Source organism: Nylanderia fulva, unplaced genomic scaffold, assembly GCF_048542155.1.
Source record: "Nylanderia fulva isolate GAGA-0341 unplaced genomic scaffold, ASM4854215v1 Scaffold105, whole genome shotgun sequence".
NCBI classification, from domain to species: domain Eukaryota; kingdom Metazoa; phylum Arthropoda; class Insecta; order Hymenoptera; family Formicidae; genus Nylanderia; species Nylanderia fulva.
Genome location: NW_028189248.1, coordinates 387,269 through 407,949, shown reverse-complemented (window position 1 = coordinate 407,949; position 20,681 = coordinate 387,269). Strand labels below are relative to the sequence as shown.

The 20,681-nt window shown below is 29.7% G+C and overlaps 3 protein-coding genes across 10 annotated transcripts; 1 reads left to right on the top strand and 2 right to left on the bottom strand.

The window, feature by feature from the left end:
* Positions 1–395: 395 nt before the first annotated feature.
* LOC146725082 (tyrosine--tRNA ligase, cytoplasmic-like) lies at positions 396–4,132 on the bottom strand. Its single transcript, XM_085484672.1, is given in 10 exon segments — positions 396–553; positions 683–824; positions 1,007–1,088; positions 1,091–1,168; positions 1,171–1,272; positions 1,827–2,021; positions 2,144–2,359; positions 2,442–2,704; positions 3,223–3,628; positions 4,049–4,132. Coding segments are annotated over 9 exon segments (1,566 nt in total). The 5' UTR covers positions 3,597–3,628; positions 4,049–4,132; the 3' UTR covers positions 396–439.
* A 2,154-nt stretch (positions 4,133–6,286) lies between these two features.
* Positions 6,287–17,843, bottom strand: LOC114929593 (thioredoxin domain-containing protein 11). Of its 8 annotated transcripts, none has more exons than XM_029301169.2 (10): positions 17,452–17,843; positions 15,616–15,826; positions 15,309–15,539; positions 14,847–15,053; positions 14,574–14,771; positions 13,978–14,411; positions 13,101–13,419; positions 12,488–12,724; positions 8,593–8,786; positions 6,287–6,900 (listed from the first exon to the last, which is right to left on the bottom strand). In XM_029301169.2, exons 1-10 carry the CDS (start codon positions 17,712–17,714, stop codon positions 6,396–6,398), a joined length of 2,799 nt encoding a protein of 932 aa, XP_029157002.2. In that variant the 5' UTR covers positions 17,715–17,843; the 3' UTR covers positions 6,287–6,395. The 8 variants fall into 8 exon arrangements, 7 of the variants coding, with proteins under 7 accessions (XP_029157002.2, XP_085340943.1, XP_085340940.1 ...); XM_085484817.1 differs by having other exon boundaries at positions 15,616–15,777; positions 17,452–17,518; XR_014925186.1 differs by lacking the exons at positions 6,287–6,900; positions 8,593–8,786 and adding exons at positions 9,667–9,912; positions 11,138–11,412.
* On the top strand, positions 9,552–11,870 carry LOC114937888 (uncharacterized). The gene is made up of 2 exons (XM_029311564.2): positions 9,552–11,506; positions 11,847–11,870. The coding sequence occupies exon 1, from the start codon at positions 9,768–9,770 to the stop codon at positions 11,502–11,504; it is 1,737 nt and encodes a 578-aa protein (XP_029167397.2). The 5' UTR covers positions 9,552–9,767; the 3' UTR covers positions 11,505–11,506; positions 11,847–11,870.
* Positions 17,844–20,681: the final 2,838 nt, after the last annotated feature.

The window sequence follows — 20,681 nt, the reverse complement described above, 5'->3', positions numbered from 1 at the left end:
GTAATAAATGGTAGTTTGACTGAACATCTCGAATATTCAGCTCGATAAGTTGGCCTTATATTTATCACTTTGAAATTTGATTATATTTAAATAACTTATGGTTTAATTAGGCAACATTTTATATAAATTGCAGCAACAATACTTCTTTATTTGAAATTACATTTTTTTACATTAAATGATAAAATTTGTTATCCAGTATATCTTATTAGATATTATTAATAATTATAAGGTTGCATTTATTTATTTTACATATTGTATATATATTATACATATATAAATTATTGTTGATCAAACTTTTATAATTCTACTTTTGTGTGTATTAAAGTGTGTACGCCTATTAAGTGCTAGAAAAATATAAAAAGCGAAACATTTCATGATCAAAACTAACAAGATTTCTAGCTAATTGATGTAATGAAAAATAAAGCTAATTATAACTTCATTATTTAATCGGAACATTTCTGAGAGTATCACGTATTATTTTGCCACCCGTCAAAGTGAGCAGTGGGTTTCCATTCCAAGAGGCTACACCATCTCCATTTACCACAAGATCAACCTAATAACATATCGTATTTTACTATAAAATGCATTTTTATCTTAATTTCTTAATTAAATTAAGAAATGCATATAATGCAAAGATTCAATAAGATGTCTAGCACATTAAATAATCAACATATGTATGTACCTGCAGCTTTTCCCACACTTTCTTCTTTGGATTTAACACATCATCCGCTGTCCCATCTTTATATCCCTCGATAATAATTTTATCACCAGGCATACTGTCTGCAGGAGGTCTCAAAGGCTCTACTTGCCTTGTTGGTTCCTCACTATATATAAAATATAATATTGAATTATATTTTAGTCATCGTAATACTTTTTCTATCTTAATTTGTAATTAATAACAATATAAAATTATTACATTTTTTTATAAAATTATATAATTTCTTGTACAATAAATATATGTATGAAAGTGCATTAAAAAATATTATCTACATAATAGAATATTTACACTGAAGCACAGAGAACCATTCCATGTGATGAAATTCCCCTGAGATTCGCTGGTTTTAAGTTGGCAAGGATCACCACCATCTGTTTTCCATCTCATTCAAAGGTACAAAGTTAACTAATCCACTGACTATGGTACGTGGACCATTTGATTCGCCTAAATCTATTTCTCAATGTAGAGTGAGTCCGCATCTGGATGCTTTTTAACTTCGACTATTTTGCCCACCCGGATATCCAATCTCGCAGGAGTAATTTCTACCTCTACAACTTCTAAATAAATCAAATAATGACCAAAGATTGCAATTAGTTATTAGCAATACTATATATTATTATTATATAATATATTTGAAACTAATCATATACAGGGTGTTTCATTTTAATTGATCATGCCTATAAACTTTTTATTTTTAATTGTACAACAAAATGCTTCAAATAAAAGTGGTTTGATTTAAGAGGGAATGGAAAATAACATTATCGACTGTTTTCTAAAGGACACGTCAAATATGGAGTTACTTATGGAGTTAATTTTACCATATTTTTTAAAAATAAAATTATTTACTTTTTTGTCATCTTATCCTTACAACTTTTTATGTAAAAAATTACAAGGAATCGATTTATATAAAAAAAATATAGTAGTTCAATTTAAAAATATAAATGACCTTTAAATGACCTTAAGAGGCACCCTTTTTGTTTAAAACATTTTGTTGTATAATCAAAAATGAAAATTTTTGAGGGTGATTGATTAAAATAGGACACCCTATATATATATATATGCTGTCAAAAACAATTTTTGTCATAAAATACACATAACAAAATTAAATTACTTTGTTTTTTTAATGGAGGATATGCTTTGCTTGCAAGTAATTTTAACTTTGAGTTTGCTTCGAATTCCTTTCTTATTGGATCCAGGAGTTTGTTGATGTATATTTCTACAGCATTTTTCAAATCACCAGGATGTATCTCCTGCTTCACAAAGGCGGCTTCCAAATCCTCATACTTTGAAAAGGACACATTGCCACCTGAAAAAATTACAGATAATATTAAATTTTATTCTTTTTTTTTTGTTAATTTTATCATTTTTTAAAAATAAATTAAAAATTAAAACAGCCTCAAGCAGCATGACAAAATAAAAATTACATACCAAATTCTGCAGTTCTTGGTACATTGAAAATATCATCATCTTTAAATAATGGGAATATAACGTGTTTGGAAAATGCTAAGACCCCATTGTCTGTAACATTTCCAGGTTCGCAAAACGCTTTCTTTAACTTTTTCTTCACCGTCGCAGCATTGTCCAACAGATCAATCTTGGAATCTTCTTCGGACGAAGACATTTTCGCACCTGCCAAACCGGGAACTGGAAAGAAATATGAAAATAACAATATATTTAAAACAATATGAAGAAGTTCTTGTTCATTTTTTTCCCGATTAATACTGACTCATTGGATTCATCAAATGGATACATTTTTCGTATCCCATCATAGGCAGATATTTTTCCGAAAAAGTGAAAATTTTTCTCTGATCCACGCCACCAAATTGCGCGTCTACCTTCAAATGGTGCTCATCAAGTGCTTGTAATCCTGGATAAAGAAGACCGGATAGTAGAGGATTAGAGATCTGCTTGACAACTTCTGCACCAGCTTTCTTTGCATCATGCTCTGTCACAAGCGAGCTCAAACGATAAACATCTAATGTATATTCCCTTGAAAAAAAATATAATAATTTTAGTTTATTAACAATATCACTTTAGAAAGATGTATTACAGGGTGTCTCAAAAGTCTGACCCGAGCTCTTTATCTTGGAAATGGCTTTAGATACGAAAAAATGTTTTTAAACAAAGTTGTAGGGTTTTGAGGACATAAGATCGTGCCATTGATTTGATCTTGAATAGCCATTTGAAGGTCATGTGAAGACCATCTTCAATTTCTTAAATGGAACTACCTATTTTTCATTGCATATTCTTGTCGGTTATTTCAAGTACTTTCCAAAATCTTATAATATTTTTTATGGAGTACTTTTTGAGTTATAAAGGTTTAAAGTTATCAACTTTTTTACATAAAATATAAAATATCTTGTAAAATATTCAGTTTTCGGTACTTCAGACTTTAATACTTCTTTGCATGGAATAATGGGACCAATCGACTGAAATCGAATGGTATAAAAAAAACAGATAATTGTATAACAAAGTACAAGGAGTCTTGGTACAATTGGCCAACTTACTTTGACAACTGATAATCCGTGCCTTTGGCAAACTTTAATTTGTCTAACGGAACATCGATGGACTTCAACATTGCCTTGATTACAGCTTCATAATATTGAGTACGTAGCTCCAAAAGTTCCCAGGGTGCTTTCATGTTATCCAAATATGCATGAAGATCGGCGAAGAGAATTGTCACCTCTACTCTAGCTCGTAGAAAGTCAGCTATCTTGAACATAGGTGCAAAGTAGCCGATGTGAGGCCTCCCAGTTGTAGCTGTACCCCAATACAATTTGAGATCACGTTCCTTCAGGATACTTTTCAGTTTTTCATCTCCCAACCATTCTCCAAGATTTCTAGTAATGAGTTTATACTTCTCAATCCATGTCAAGGTCATTTTTGCTCCTTTTTATAGATCTTCACAGTTTCCTAAACAACATTATTTTAAATATGTATTAACAACTTGTAAATTAATTATTGTTGCAAGTAGATTGTTTCAATAATCATAATTGCATCATTTTCTGAAGTTTTAAATGCAAAAACAGGATATATATACACACATATGTTACATACATGCATATATTTATAATTATTTTTACTGTATTTCTAACAAAAATACATTAAGTCAGCACATTGTATATTATATTGCATGCATAAATTCTGTAAATTATATTTTTTTATTAATATTTAATTTATATAAAACACTTTTTTGTTACATGTTTTAATAGATACATATATGAAAAATGTTATAAAAATGTTATGAGAAAATTTTCAAAAAGTAACAATCAATTAAACCAATATTTCTTGATACAAAAAATTTATTTTAAAATTTAAATTGCGTGAAGTAACCTAAAATATCACGAATAGCTAGCCGGGCAGCGAAAGCAACGTGGACATTTAACAAGTAGCATCAAATGATCAAATAGTAGTCGAAAATCAGGGTATAAAATTCCAGTGCGCATGCGTGAAAAATCTGACAATATGGCAGCTGATCACGTGTCGTCATTATGAATGAATCACAGACTTCTATAGAAGTCTGTGGAATGAATATACTTGAGCCACAGTATTAATATATTTATTAATCAGAAAGAATTTACTAACATCTACTAAAAGGCAAATGAAAAATATAGGATCGAAAGGGTCTGAATAGCTTAGTTGGTAAGAGCAGTCGCCCGGAAAGTGAAAGACGCGAGTTCAATTCCCGCTTCAGCGGCTTTTCGGACCTATATTTTTCGCGCCTATTTCTCTATATGTAAGTTTCGAGATTAATTTATATATGGAACTTAGTGATCTCAAACCAAGAGATATAATTCCGAATAATTAATTTTTCGTGCTTTGGTTCTGTTGGCCGATTTAAAAAACATCATATTTATATTCATATTTATTAATCTTCTTTATTTATTATTTAACGACCAAACTAGCAAGATTGTAAGAATGTAGATCACGACGTTTCGATCATTGATTTTGGTCCTTATCAAGTGAGAACTATGGGGTACAAAAATAATTTGTTATTTAGTTAGTTACAATTTTTTCAATTTTACAATAATATATATAATTAGAAAATGTCCTTAAAAATCCTATAATAAAAAATAATACCTTAAAATAATACATTAAAAACGCAGGCAGGTTCTTCATACTACCATTAGTTTTCGTTACAATTTAAAACAGATGTTTCTCAATTTCTCATATATATATTTATTAATATTTATATTTAGTTATATGTATATTTATTTATATTTTTATTAATATATTTATATATATTTTATATATGTATATATATATTTTTTTATTTATTTTATTATTTTTAATTATTTTATTTAATTTTATTTTCAATATAAATTGTTTTTTTTAATGCAAATTGTTTTTTGTTTTTGTTATCTTCTATAAAGTATATCTGAAATTTTCTATTATCTGATACCTATTAGCAACGGATGAATAAAGTGAATATATAATAAATAATCTTAACAATTTTTCGAAATAAAGATTATGCTTTTAAAGATTTACTTTTATTTATGTACACATTTTTTTATCTTATTATATAAAATAAATAATTATATATGTATATATTCTTATAAATTTGAATATATGTTAATTTTATTTACATTAATTTATATTATTTTGTAAAATATAATATCATTATATACATTATAGCAAACAATTGAATTCGACTTAATTAAATAATTTATAAAATAAGTTGTAAAAGTAATTACATAATAATTTATAAAACTTTAAATATAATTTATTATGTAAGAATTAAACTTTTTAATTAAATTATCTAATAATCTAATTAAACATTGGCTTTAAATAGATAGAATTAAATGACAGGCTCAAATATATTAAAAATGTTTAAATATCAATCTAATTAGTAATAACAGCTCCCATATCAAAGTACATAGCTATTTTGTTGACAATTTATAGCAGGTATTTAACAAGATTTGCTCTCGACTTCTCAAATAACAAATGCATATCATTTGATATCAAAATAATTTACTACTTGGATTGGACTTGGTTATTTTTGGATAATTAAATTCAAATCTTATATTAGTCATTATACTTATATTTTATTAATTTCAAATATTTTTTGATAACATTCAATATTTTAATATTTTTATTATAATCAATTAATTAATATAATTTAAATATATAAGGAAATCTAAATGCTTAGACTATAAATTTTTAATTTTGCTGTGACTAGAATTGGAAAATATATTAGATGTGTTTACTTTGCATATATGTAAGAATTTTATCTTTGAAAATATTTATACAATTAAAAGTTTTGCATTTAAAAAAATTATCCTGCATATTTTATATTTAATGAAATATATGCTAGGATCTTAAATTAAACAGTTAATCGTATTTTTTAATTTGGTAATATTTACTGACACACTCTTATATTCAATCTTATTTACAAGAACTTTATACATCCTTTTTCATGATTTTATTACATAAAGTTGATTGTAAAATTACTGGTTCTAATTATGTTTTCATTAACAAATTTTTTCCTCTTTTATATTAATAAGAAATGATAGTCAAGTTAAAAAAGTCTATCTTTATTTATAATTTGATATCAATTTAATTACTGAAATATCGAGAGTATTCCAAAATATCTATTCATATTAATATCTATTATTACATATATACATATATATATTTATCATAGCAAAGACATATCTAGATTTGCAAGGCAAAATCTATATCACAATTCGCTTCTCATCAATTTATGTTTAGCAGTTGGCGTACGCGCGGCATCCTTAATAGCAAAAGGCCGGCTTTCCGTCTTATCACTTTCTAACGATCCAATAGCGCTATAGTATTTTTGAAACTTTCTCTTAATCAATTGCGCCTTCGTTCGATCTCTCTTTCGATCAAGATCAACGGTAGAACCCAAAATCAAATGAATATCCTTGATATGCTCTAATTTTAGAAGAATGATCTTACGTTTATTGCGCGCAACTTTTTTATCCAAAAAATTCAAGTGCCGCCTTAACTTTCTGTAATCCTGCAGAAGTTGCTCGATAATATCTAAACACAATCGTCGTGTCCTGGTGATGCATTTATCCGGCGCTTCGCCGGTTCCCGCTTGACAGACGTTGATCAAAGCTTCGACGTGGGAATCGCCGTTTAAGTTCGCTAGTACAAAGTTCAGTAAATTTGGAATGGTAATAGGAATGGAAAATGGAAATACGGTGCTGTCCTCTTTCCTAAAATTTCAATCAAAAGTAAACATTATTAGATATATTAAAACTTGTTTTTAAATAATGATAATTAAGGTGATCTTAGCCCTAAAGCCGGTCTGTTTTAGCGACAGAGTTTGCTGTTATGTAAATAAAATTATATAGATGATTATCTAGATGAAATTTTGGCGTCATCTCTTTATTATAGATAATAAAAATATGTATTATCTATATCTGCATCTTACATGAAAAAAAGTATTATCTTTACTAAATTATCTAGAATAATTTTCAGATAATTTTGGTTTAGAATCATAGCACATAAAATATTTAAATAATCTAACTTAAACAGTAAGCGATAAAAATTTATAAATAAAAATATGAACACATTTTTATATTCCTTTTATAATTTACATTTTTTTTTATAACTGTGTTTACATAAGCAGTCTTAAAAATTATTATCTAGAAAATTATCTAAATAAATCGCCATATAATTTTATCTTTTATCTAGATACAATTAATACAAAAGCATCTTTATCTTATCTAAGATAAATTTACATATTTTTATCTCATCTTTATCTAGCTAATTTTTAAATTATCTAAGCACAACACTGTTTAGCAATAAAACATTTATTTTTCTGCGCATTTTTCTTTTTATTAATTAAATAGAATAAATGCTTTTTCACAATTAAAGTAAAAAAAAAATTTAATGTAAATTTTTTGTTTATAACAAAATTGGTAAGTTCCGGCTTTGTTTCTACAGGGTGTCCCGTAGCAAAAGAGAAAAGTTTACAATTTTTAATGGATATAAATAAAATGTTTGTATACCAGTTTATTTTATTGATAAAAAATAATGAAAAAAGTAATGAAAAAAGCTAATAAGCACATATGTAAACTAATGATAAATCTTTTCGAAGTGCGCACCATTTGAATTTGTAGAAAATTCTGTTCTTTTACGAAACCTCATAAAAACTTTTTCTATCATGTCATTTTTAATGTTATTGACGATTTTAATAGCTGCTATTAAATCTGGCACTGTTGAAAATATTTATCATTAATTTATGTGATTTTATGTGGTTATTAACACTTTTTTTCATTATTTTTTATCAATAAAATATACTGGTATACAAACATTTTATTTATAAAACCATTAAAACTGTAGACTTTTCTCTTTTCAACACAATTTTTATTTTCTCAATAATTGCTTGTATTAAAAAATGACAACTGATTAGTTTCAACAATTTTCTATAGCACACCCTGTATATGTACTTTAATCGTGGAAAAGTATTTATTATTCTATTCAACCAGTAAAAAAGAAAAGAGTGTAGAAAAATGATCGTTTTATCAATAAAATAGGACAATTTTAGGATAATAATTTCGTAATTATTTTTTATTTTGTATATAAAACCGAAGCTTTTTAGGATTATTGATGTATGCGCATTTTGCAATTATGGAAAAGCATTTTTAATTATGTCAAATTAATGCGACAAGAGACTAGAAATATGAAAATAGTAATTTTATTGGTAATAAAATTGAGGAATTCCCTTAATAAAATTAAAAATATATAAATAAAAATTGTTTTTGATAATTAAAATAGGAAAAAACAAAACAGAAGAGTGTAAAATAAATAAAATATAAAATACAAGTTTTTTTAATATAATAAAAGTATCACATTCAAAAAAGTTTAGAACTAAAAATTGCTGAAGGCAAAAGTTAACGCACCTTTTTGCAGGAAAAAATAAAATGGACGGAAAGCGATTCATGCTGTATTCCCATGGTAAATCGTTATTGTCCCCATCAATCTTTACAAAGATTAGATGATCCATATTGGATAAGTAATATGCAACTGTTAAATATACATATGATATAGCACTACAAAATCCACAGTAAGGAGAATAGTACATTACAACGACGTCCTATAAAAAACATTAATGCATTATGCATTGAAATCATTGTACAGTGTTAACTTTTATTTTGAAAATTCAATTATCTGGAAATCACGGGATTTAAAAAAATGTAACAGGCAAAAGTTGTAGTCTCGAGAGGGACATAATATCGTGACCTAGAATTGTCTTTGGTAGCATTTTCCAAGATAATTTTTAGGTCAATCTATTTTTTTTTTATTTTTAAGTAGAATCACCTTAATTTTTTTTATATCAATTTCTCGAAATATTCGATATAAAAAATTATAAGAGTCATATAGCCAAAACTGAATAATTAATGAGATATTTTATACTTTAATTTAATATAATTTTACATAAATTATGATGTATCTCATAAAATTTTCATTTTTCGATGTTATCTTTATACTTTTATGCACAAAATGAGAGAAATTAATTTATGTAAAGAAAAATTAGCTGCTACTTGCTAATTACATGTTTACAAAAAATAATTGAGTTTTTTTTATACCAAATTATTCCTTTCATTAATCAAGTAAGATTAAGGGGTTAGGCCAGTCTAGGATTTTCAAAAAATCGAAATTTTTTTTATTGGCTTAAATTCCCCCTAGGGTCCTAAAAACATTATTCAATTGGTAGAATAGTGAAAAAACAATTTTTTCCCTGTCCAATCCGTTGTAGTGTCGAAGCGTTCGGAGCGGGCGACGAGCGCATTTTCTACTTGCCGCGGCGGGCTTCCTTTTGTCCCCTTTTTACCTTACTCTTTGCACTAATGTACTAACGGGGCCAATAATTGTTCCCCAAAAGGTCGTTAGGAAGTGTTTGTTTATCAATACAGCTGTATGTGTGGGCTTGTGTGTGAGTCAGACAGCTGAAAAACGACACCACGCGTGAACGCTTCTTTTTGTTTTCGTTAATTTTTCTGCTTTAACGAATTATTTTATTTTATTGACTACAGTGGTTTTTACTGATAAACTATCATTGTTAACAATATGAGTGATGACAAGAAGCCAGTTTATTCGGTGCAAAAGAGGACGGAAATCCAAAGCAGATGGACCAAGCATTTCAAAGCGGCAGCGTCCGTTAAATCGCTTTGAAATGGAGCAGCCTAGTGAGAACGTTGGTACGTCTGCTAAGAAATTATCTGCAAATAATTCAGATGATATTGAAGTGAATCCTAGTGTTGGATACAGGATGATAGACTTTTTGACAGTGTTTACAGCAATTTCTCAAGTAGTTGTTTGTAAAAAGTGTAAGTCCGATGTAGAATTTACTGAAACGGGAAATCGTGGCTTGGGTTTCAAGATTGTGATTACGTGTAAAGAATGCGATAAAGTTTTTGTTCCGAGCTGTTCATTTATTGATAAAGCATACGAAATTAATCGCAGAATCATTCTTGCAATGCGATTAATCGGAGTGGGATTACACGGCATACAAAAATTTTGTGCATTCATGGATCTTCCACGGCCGATTTTTCATTCATTTTATGACTCTTTAGTGAAATGTATTCATAGTGGTGCAGAAATAATGTGTGAGCAAAGTATGAAGAAAGCTGCTCAAGAGGAAAAAGAAAAAACCGATGAATCGAGTAACTCCGGAGGAATAGCTGTGTCCGGTGATGGATCATGGCGAAAACGAGGATTCTCGTCGCTTTTTGGATTCGTCTCGCTAATTGGATGGAAGACTGGTAAAGTTGTGGACGTTTCGGTAAAATGTAAGTACTGTAAAGCATGCGAATTTTGGAAAACGAAGGAAGGTACAGCAAATTACGAGGAATGGTTGGAAACCCATGCCGACGAATGCCAAGCTAACCACGAGGGCTCTTCGGGCCTCATGGAAGTCAATGCTGTTTGCGAAATGTTCCAGCGCTCTAAATCTTTACACAACCTGAAATATACTAGCTATATCGGAGATGGAGACTCTAAGACATATACGGGTATTGTAAATTCATCACCTTATGAAGATTCGATTGTCCAGAAAAAAGAGTGTATCGATCACGTCCAGAAACGCATGGGTACGCATCTCCGGAATTTAAAAAAGAAAACAAAGGGCCTCGGCGGAAAAGGTAAACTAACTGGCAAATTGATCGATGAACTGTCAATTTATTATGGTCTAGCGATACGCAGAAATCATGATTCTGTAGAGAAAATGAGGACTGCGATCTACGCAACGCTAGATCACAAATTATCAACAGATGCCAAGCCCAAGCACGATCACTGCCCGAGCGGAGAAAATTCGTGGTGCTCGTGGCAAAGGGCCAAGGCCACTGGAACTTTGGACGAATATACACATAAACCACCTTTACATGAAGAAGTGTACAAGACTATAACTCCAATTTATGAAAAATTAACCAGTGATGACCTACTCACTCGTTGCATAGGCGGCTTCACTCAAAACAGTAATGAGAGTTTCAACGCTACAGTATGGTCGACGGCCCCAAAAGTGACATCCAGTGGCAAAAATGTACTTGACACAGCTGTATATATTGCTGCAGGTACTTATAATGATGGCCTCACAAGTGCCATGAGAGTCATGCAGAACATAGGCATCAAAATTGGACCAAACTGCTATAATTACTGTCAAGAGACTGATCAAAACCGCATCAAATTATCCGATCGTTCGCTCTCAGATGCTGCAAGAAGATCTAGAATCGAACAGAAGGCATCCAGAAAGGAAGAAGATGAGTTCCACGTGTCCATGGAAGGTGAAATGTACGGCGCAGGCATTGCAGACTGAAGGTATAACAAAATTTTCAGCACGTAAAACTTTAAACGCGTTTTTCTTGAAACTGCATTTTTCAAATCGGGCGACGATGGTACTCGGAGACTATCGCACGTATCCACTTGAAATTTTAACTGTAGCTTCACAGTAACGTTATCTAGTAAACTACGTACGATTTTTTTGTTATCATTGCAACTTTTTTTTATAAACAATTTACTGCTCATTTTTTCGGTCAAAAATTGAACCTTTTTTTTACAAGTCCGCCATTTTGCGAAAAATTGATGTAAAGCTAAAAACATACGTACTTTACTAGCAAATCTTATGTAGATTAAAATCCCGTTCTTTATTTTGTTTCAGATAGCACGAGTTCCTAGAATCACCGTCGCCCATAGAGGCCCTCTTGAAAAAGGTGATTCCGAAGATTGGCCCAGTAGCCGCCATTTTGTATCAAAATGTCATAATAAAAATTTTTTTATACACTCAAATACATGTTTAATAAAGCCTGAATGAGAGAAATTCCATTTCTTTTTCCTTACTCCCAGAATAAATTGTCAAAGTTAGGCCTTTTTTGAGGACTCTAGACTGGCCTAACCCCTTAACGAAAAATGAACATTTGGCAAGATAATATATATATATATATATATATATATATATATATATATATATATATATTTGATAGTTTATGTAAATTATCAAAATTAAAGTATGAAAAATCTCTAAATCATCAACATCTCTAAACTATTCACTTTTTGCTCATATATCAAAAATAAAAAAAATTAGGCTGATTCTATTTTTTTTTAAATTAGATCAATCTTTAAATGATCTTAAAAAATTCAAAGACAATTCTAGGTCATGATATTAATGTCCCTCGAAACCTTTTTGGCCCGATATATTTTTTCTAAAATCCCATGATTTCCAGATATTTCAAAATAAAATGTACACTATGTTATATTATCATTGCTAATTATAAAGGGTAATAAATGCATTGCATAACTGACCTTTGTTGGATCCAAAATTATGTCCAAAAATGTTTTCGTTGTTAGTTCTAGCACATGAATTTGTGAATGCGAATTCTCTTCATTATTGTGGTTTTTTTCATTCAATTTTTGCGTCTCGTTGCGCTGTGGATTGTTCGAACGTAATGTTCGCTCTAGCAAACCTTGCGTATAACTGTTTATGAAATTGACGAGAGTGTATTCGCTGAAATTATGATGCATGACGTACTGACTTTCTAGCTGCAATGACAAAAAATGCCACATGTAATTTGAAAAAAATCAAGAAAATTTCGAAATTTGAACGGAACTAATTTTAAACTATCAAAATTTATGATGCTTCAAAGCATACTTAATTATTATGTTAAAATGTATTATTAAAACTCTTGGCTCCTCACCGATCATGTTGGAATTGTAACGTCAGTTAATAATTTTCGAATATTTTGAAAATGTGATAAAGCCATTTGAAGTAGTTTTTCATCAAAATCTTTTCACTTTTAAAAATGACATCTAAGAATTTTCAGCGTGTCCTTTCTCGCCTCTGACATCAATCTAACATGGCAGCGGCAAGGAGCTAGGAGCCTTAAAATATCTTTTTATCTCGTCTTTTAAAACTTACTGCGGCATCTAAGATCACAACGGTAGTTTTATTTTTTCGCCTTGAGAGATCAATCCCAAGATGTTCCGCAAAATGGGAATAATGTAAACTGTCAATAGCTATTAAAGCTAATGTCTTGTTGGTTTTGCAAACCAATTCTTTTAAACTGATATTAAATTTCCTTGAAGAATCCTGCGGAAATAATGTTGGATAATAATCGTTTCCGGCTAACCATCTTTTGCAACTTTCTTTTAAAAAATTTCTTCTTATAATGCTTGCAGATCGTGAATCGGTTTCTTCATTTAATAATGATGTTTTATACTTCATATCTGTATGTACCCTTAAAACAATATATATACATTTCATTTTTTTATATATATGTAAAATATTTTTTAGATGTATGTAGCTAATAGTTTAGTATGTAGCTATTAGTTACAATTATATACTTTTTTTTAAATCAATTATGTTTTCTTTAAACCAATTAATTCTCATTAATTTGTATCATAAAAGTATTAAGGTAAGATTAGAAAATGAATACTTTACAAAATATGTATTTCATACTTTATGTAAAATTGTGTTAAATTAAAATATAAAATATCTCGTAAACTATTTAATTTTTGATCATTCTATCCTTATATCTTTATATGTAGAATATTGTGAGAAATCGATTTATATAAAAAAATATGGTAATTCCATTTTAATAATATGGATCTTAATATGACCTTGGCTATACCATCTATGGTAAGATCAAACCATTAAATGGGTACTTTTAAACACTACAATTTTTGATCTAAAATATTTGTTCGTAAAATACTTCCTTTCCGAAATATTAAACCGTTCCGGGACTTTTCGCATAGCTTGTATATAAAAATTTGTCCATATATATAATTAATGTTACCTGTTTAAATTTGACTTTTCCTCTAATTTTATCTTGGAATTCTTGTTATAATTGTGTATCTGCTCTTCATGTTGTCCAATCATAGGAGATGTGAATACGTCAGTATCTTTGCAAACATCATCATACTTTTTAGCTCTATAGATCTCTTTTTCTAATGAATTCATCGCCTTCGTCTTGCACAAGATGTCGCATTTATTCATCGCCACATTTGCACAACAACTATTATTAATCCATCGCTGAATTGATATGGTAGTAATGGATTCTTTTATTTGTTCAGTACAAATATTGGTCTTGTTCAGGAGTTGGGCACATTCTTGATTTCTAGAAAAGTGACGGATCATTGCTGTACTTCGTTTCATTTCCAAACGATCGATTATATCCTTCACTAGCATATTATCTGCACAGTTGTAATACTGTAAGCCAAGTTCTCTTATCTAAAGAACAAAAATATTTCGATATAACTTGAACACCTTAATTAAATCTTAATTTCATGCATTTCATAAATATGCAATAAAGTTAAAAAAATCATACAAATCAATTGTAATTTTTTTATATTAGTAAATGTTTATAAATTATGGAATAATTTTAATGCGCACTAGATTGTAAATATAATTTTCTGTATGAAGTGGATTCCGTGGTGTAAAAAGAAATAAGACAGGTCCTTCGTGTAAATAAGGTGCGAAAGTAAGGGCTTTGGCACCAGGAGGTTGTAACCAAAGGGATGGTTGATGAATAGAACTGCTAATCCAACTGAGAATATTCTCACACGTCCATTCATTGTTTTCTGGATAGCTCTGAATAGTTTCATAAAGACTAATATATTACATAAAGTAAGTATAAAAATTCACATATAAATATTATACACTTACTAAAGATTCATTCCACATGAGTAAATTTGCTGATGGAAACTTATAGACTCCGTAATGCAATTTACTGGATGATGCACTAGTTACTACAGCAAATACCAATTCTCTGTTAGGATCTCTTTCCAGTGATCGTATTGCAGCTTTATAAAACTCTCGATATCCAGGAGTTTTATCCAACCTTGTAAAATTAAAATATCCTATAACCACTGCCTGTAAATTTTTAGTAAATTATTAAATAATCATTGATACAAAATACACTGTTATTAGAGATGTAAATAGAAAATAAATATTGTTTCCACAAAATATAGTTTTTTTATAAAAAAAAAAAAACAAGTTTCGTTTTTAAAACAAAATTATTTTTTTCTTAAACGTATTTAACATCTATTATGAGACAAAGTCTGTTATAATCTTTTTTTAATTTCTACTTAATTTTACTTAATTTTTTAATTTATAAATTACACTTACATCATTGGCAATCAATAATTCTGTTAGTTGTTCCTTATGTGTTATTCTGACAATAGGATTCATAAGCGCATCTAGAAAATGAATCATGTATGGTGCTGTGCGAATTCCTCTGTAATTGATACCAGATTCTCTGGCCGGATACAGCATCAGCACTGGATAGCCATGAATTTTATTATATTGTGCTCTACATTCTGAATCAGGATGCCAACAATTAATAGCTGCAAAGAATATCTAAAAACGATACAATGCAAGCATTAATCAATATGTAAAAAAATGCGAGTAAGATAATATTACAAATCTCGTATACCTGTGGATGATAAAACCGAGCAACGCTTTCAAATTCTTTACGAAGAGCCTGGCTTTCCGCATCCCAAGGAGCGTAATACATAACAAAACTAAAATCCGCCTGCGTTATTCTTTCGATCATTGCATCTAAATGACCCTTATAGAAATCCAATACTATGGAGCTCTGAGCGAAGAAAGGTTTCGCTATAGGAGGTTTGGAAATTTTGGGAGGTCTACAAAATTCATGATAATAAACAAGTACAAACAATTAAGCTGATTACAGATATAGACATAATTTATTGCGAGAGCTTTCAACCAAAAAAAAAGAAGTACAATTAGCTATCACATAAATTTAAAAAATCTTTAAAAAAAGTTCCAAAAAAGTTTTTTTATAATGTTAATCATATCCATGTCAATTATATCCATAAATACTTTCCAACAACAGAACACACTCAAATAACAAATTGACATCATTAACCTTTAGAGGACAAGAAGCCAATATTTTGGTTCTATAAGGGTCGCTTATTTTTTATAGTACAACACTATAATAAAGATATAAAAGTTCTTACTTCAAATTACAAAAGTTTACGAAAAAATACGCCCGTCCTCTAAAAGTTAAACGTCAAAATGACGTTTTTACTGTTAAATTTACTGTCATTTTATCGTTAAATATACCGTTTAATGACGTCATTCGACGTAAAAATGACATACACTTGCTACCTAAATACACATTGTGGAGGTAAATTAAAAAAAAAATTTAAAAGAAGGCTTTTTTAAATTTAGAAAAAAATTATCTAATGAGACTATCATGCTCTCTGATGATAGAGTAAAAAAAATTACTAGTTTTTCTACTTTTTACTACTAGAGAATAGTCACTTTATAGTTGCTTTTTTAAGTTTATCTCCCCTACCAGAATATTTGTTAATTTAAAAAATTGTGCTCTGTAATGATAAAAAAATTGATATTCATGAAATGACATAAAACGACAACACAATCAAATACAGCATTTCAGCTGTGTATAATTGTGTTGGCTTGTGTTATAGCTGGAAAGCATCCTACATATGTTTCTTGCTAGAAAGCTCTCTATATCCTTATATTGTATCACTCAATTATGATCATATAAATATAAATGAAACATATGTTAAAGATTGATTATAAAATTTTTATGGATCTTTATATTTATTTTTAATACTCATTGTATTATAACCTAAGTGTGATGATACAGTACGTATGTAATATCAATTTTTAGTACACATTGTTTTGAAAGAGAAAAAAGAGAGATTGAAAAAAACAACACGAAAAAAAATAATAAAACTAAAAAAATTTTTTTAATTAAGAAAAATATTTTAAAAAATTTTCAAATTAAGAAATCTAAAGTAATATATAGTGGTTCACAGTGCAAGGATATTGTATCACTCAATTATATAAATTATATAAATGAAACATATGTTAAAAATTGGTTATATAATTTTTAGTTTTATTATGAATCTTTATATTCATTTTTTTAATACACATTTTATTATATGATCTAAGTGTGGTGATACAATATGTATGTAATATAAGTTTTTAGCATACGTTGTTTTGAGAGAGAAAAAGAAAGATTGAAGGAAACAACACGATAAAAAAATAAAAATATAAAAAATGTTTTAAATTAAAAAAAATTAAAATAAAATTTTTAAAATAAGAAATTTAAAAAATTTTCAAATTAAGAAATATCTAGAATAATATATAACGGTTTAGTAAGCAAGGATATTCAGTCTGTGACGCTACAAACTTAAGGTCGAATCTATAAATACAATAAAAAGTAAATATATACATATATATATAAATTTATATGAAAATTAAATGAACAACTCACGAGCTATGTAGAGCAGCCATGGCAGCAAAAGTAATCGCGAGGAAGAAGCAAACAATTTCATAGGAAAACATTTTAGCAGCCAGTCGCTCCTCTATCGCCAGTCTTTCTTTGACGTCGTTATTCGTTGACTCGGACGTAGATGTTGACGAAATCTGGTGTGATGGGTTATCGGCATTTCTCGGCAGGGCTGTCTCACGTTCCTCGCTGAACGTCATCCGTCCATCCATCGCCTGTTCACCACGGCGTTCACAGGACATTCGCATACATCTCTTTCGCTGGTTTAAGTTTTTGTCGCTTTTCTTTTTCGTTCAAGAGGTTATTTTTTCTTCTTTATTAAGGGTCGGCAGTAGTGGAGGGCAATGTTCACTCGATGTTTAGAAAATCGATGCTTTTTATTACAACATCGATTATTTTAATCGATGTTTTTGCTGATCGATACATCGAGTAACAATCGATTATTAAAAAATAACATCGATGTTTCCTTTACTTCGCGAAATAAGAAGCATGTGTTCTTACTGTACATAAAATTATGTACAAGATGTGTAATATGTTTACAGGAATTAATAATATAGCATAATATATCAAATTTCTTGGGTTTTTAATAATTATAACCTGTTTCTCAAGCTTCTACCTTTACTCTCATTGTACTATTTTTATTCGGTTATCTTTTTTTATGAACATAGAACTAATAAATATTTTCTTTGTATAGGTATGTATTTGAAGGAGGCAGATACAACTCTGGAATCATAAAGCGGGGAGCACACACTCTTGCATAAGCGCATAAGCATATGCATAAGAAATTCGATTGGTTGAATTTCTTGTGCATACGTTTATAGACCAATCAAGATTCTTATGCTTACGCTTATGCGCTTATGCAAAAGTGTGTGCTCCCCGCTTAAGAGAAACAAGATAAAATTATAAATCATACAGCATTCAAACCATTACCAGGAACATCAATATTCCATGCTCAATTTTGTATATACATAAATAAAAAGTAAAATAATAAAAAATAGGGATATTAATAAAAGCAAAATAATACTTTACTTAATTTTTTATTAATTTTTTGCCGGTTTTTTTCTCCTTTTAGTTGCAGCTATTTAAATTAGGCGCGCATTGTCCCGCATAAAAAAGAATCGATTAAAATCGATTTATTTGGCAAAATATCGATTTTGAAACATCGATTTTATTTTGTGTCGATTATTTCCGAATCGATGCTTTTTTTTAACATCGCTCACCACTAGTCGGCAGTACACCCAGGCAAACTCCGTGTAGCATTCATCATCCACACCTTTCATTTACACTCTACACTTTTATTACACCTTACACTTTTCACTGCACTTTTACACTTTTTTACATCTTTATACATTTGTAATAACTTCAATTCATTAATATACATAATGTTTTTAAGAAAAATCAATATTTCCATAACAACACATTCATTCATTTATTTGTTACATATTAATTCTTTTTGTTCTTTCGCTTTATACTTTCAATGAATAAACATTACTTTTTCAAAGATCTGGTGAATTTATTTATAAGTCGCTACATTTTTGGTGACCCCGACGTGATATTAAAGCCGACGTGATATTAAAGCCGACGTGATATTAAAGCCGACGTGATATTAAAGCCGACGCATTTTAAAGGCTGATGCGGAATAAGTGCCAAGTGATCGTCGTATTTGAAGTCTGCGAAATATTATCATCGCTTGGAAGAATTGCTGGATATTCTGATTTTAAGAGATTCATTCTTCGGATCTTTGAAACATCAGAGGCGGATTAGTCCTTCACGGAAATTCTCAAATCATTTTATCGGATTCCTGGAACAAGAGGAAAATGCCAATCGATAGATCACCAGTTAGACCCTGTTCGGATACACAGATTGATATGGATTTGGCGAGCGGATCAAATCAGGTTGGATCAGAAAATATTAATATTTTACCTTCTCAAACTGGACATCAGGTGAGTGATCCTATGTTACAAATTCACTCAAATGAGTTTCGTTTATTAAAACTACCGACTTTCTGGCATAAACAACCTAAACTCTGGTTTGCTTCTATTGAAAGTGAGTTTACGGTTTATCGAATTCGATCAGATGATATTAAATATAGTTCTGTCATTCGTCATCTTGATGAACAAGCCTTAGTAAACATATCTGAAGTCATTGAAAATCCACCTAAAACAGATAAATATAATTATTTAAAGAAAATATTAATAAATCGCTTTACGGATTCAGAGGAAAAACGTTTGAGACAAATATTAGCTGGAATTGAACTTAATGATAAAAAGCCTTCGGAATTACTTCGAGAAATTCGTCATTTGTCTGGAGGATCTTTAGCAGATAGTGTTTTGCAAATGATTTGGCTTCAACGCTTACCACATAGAATTCAAACGACTTTAGCCGTAGTAGAGGATGTTCCTCTTGTTAAACTTGCGGAATTAGCCGATAAAATTGCTGATCGGGACGGCGGTTTGCAAGTCGCGGAAGTTTCCAATAATACAAGTAATAAATCTTCGGATTTCGCGGATTTGCTACGAAGAATCGAAGCTCTAGAAGTTTCTCGTCGTCGAGATCGTTCCAAAAGCCGGTCTAGAGAGAATAGAAGATTTAGATCGTTATCGCGTAAGAAAGACAAATCAAATAAAGATATTAAAGATACATCAATTTGTTTTTACCATAAGAAGTTTGGTGATAAGGCTAAACGATGTACTTTACCTTGTTCTATGTCCAAAACATTCTTGGCTTCACAGGAAAACTAAAAACGCCGCTTAAGACTGAGGCTGCTTACGACGGTGTTTCTAACAATCGCCTCATTATTTTCGACAGACATTCAAATTTGAATTTTCTTGTCGATACGGGCGCTGATATATCGTTGTTACCTAAAAAGGTTTTATTGAAGCCGTGGCATACTAATTTAAAACTTTTTGCCGCAAATGGTACTCAAATTAATACTTACGGTTCTAAAACTTTAATTTTGAACCTCGGTTTAAGGAGAGAATTCAAATGGAAATTTTGTGTCGCGGATATTCAACGTCCTATTTTAGGCGCCGATTTCCTTTGTCATTTTAATCTCCTAATTGACATTAAAAACAAGAAATTGATTGATAATGTTACCGGTCTTACGAATACTGGAAAAATTCAAGAAGTTGCACATTTGTCAATTTTTACCACATCTCCTGATTCTGTGTACCACAAATTTTTAACCGAATTTCCAGAACTCACCCGTTTTTCTC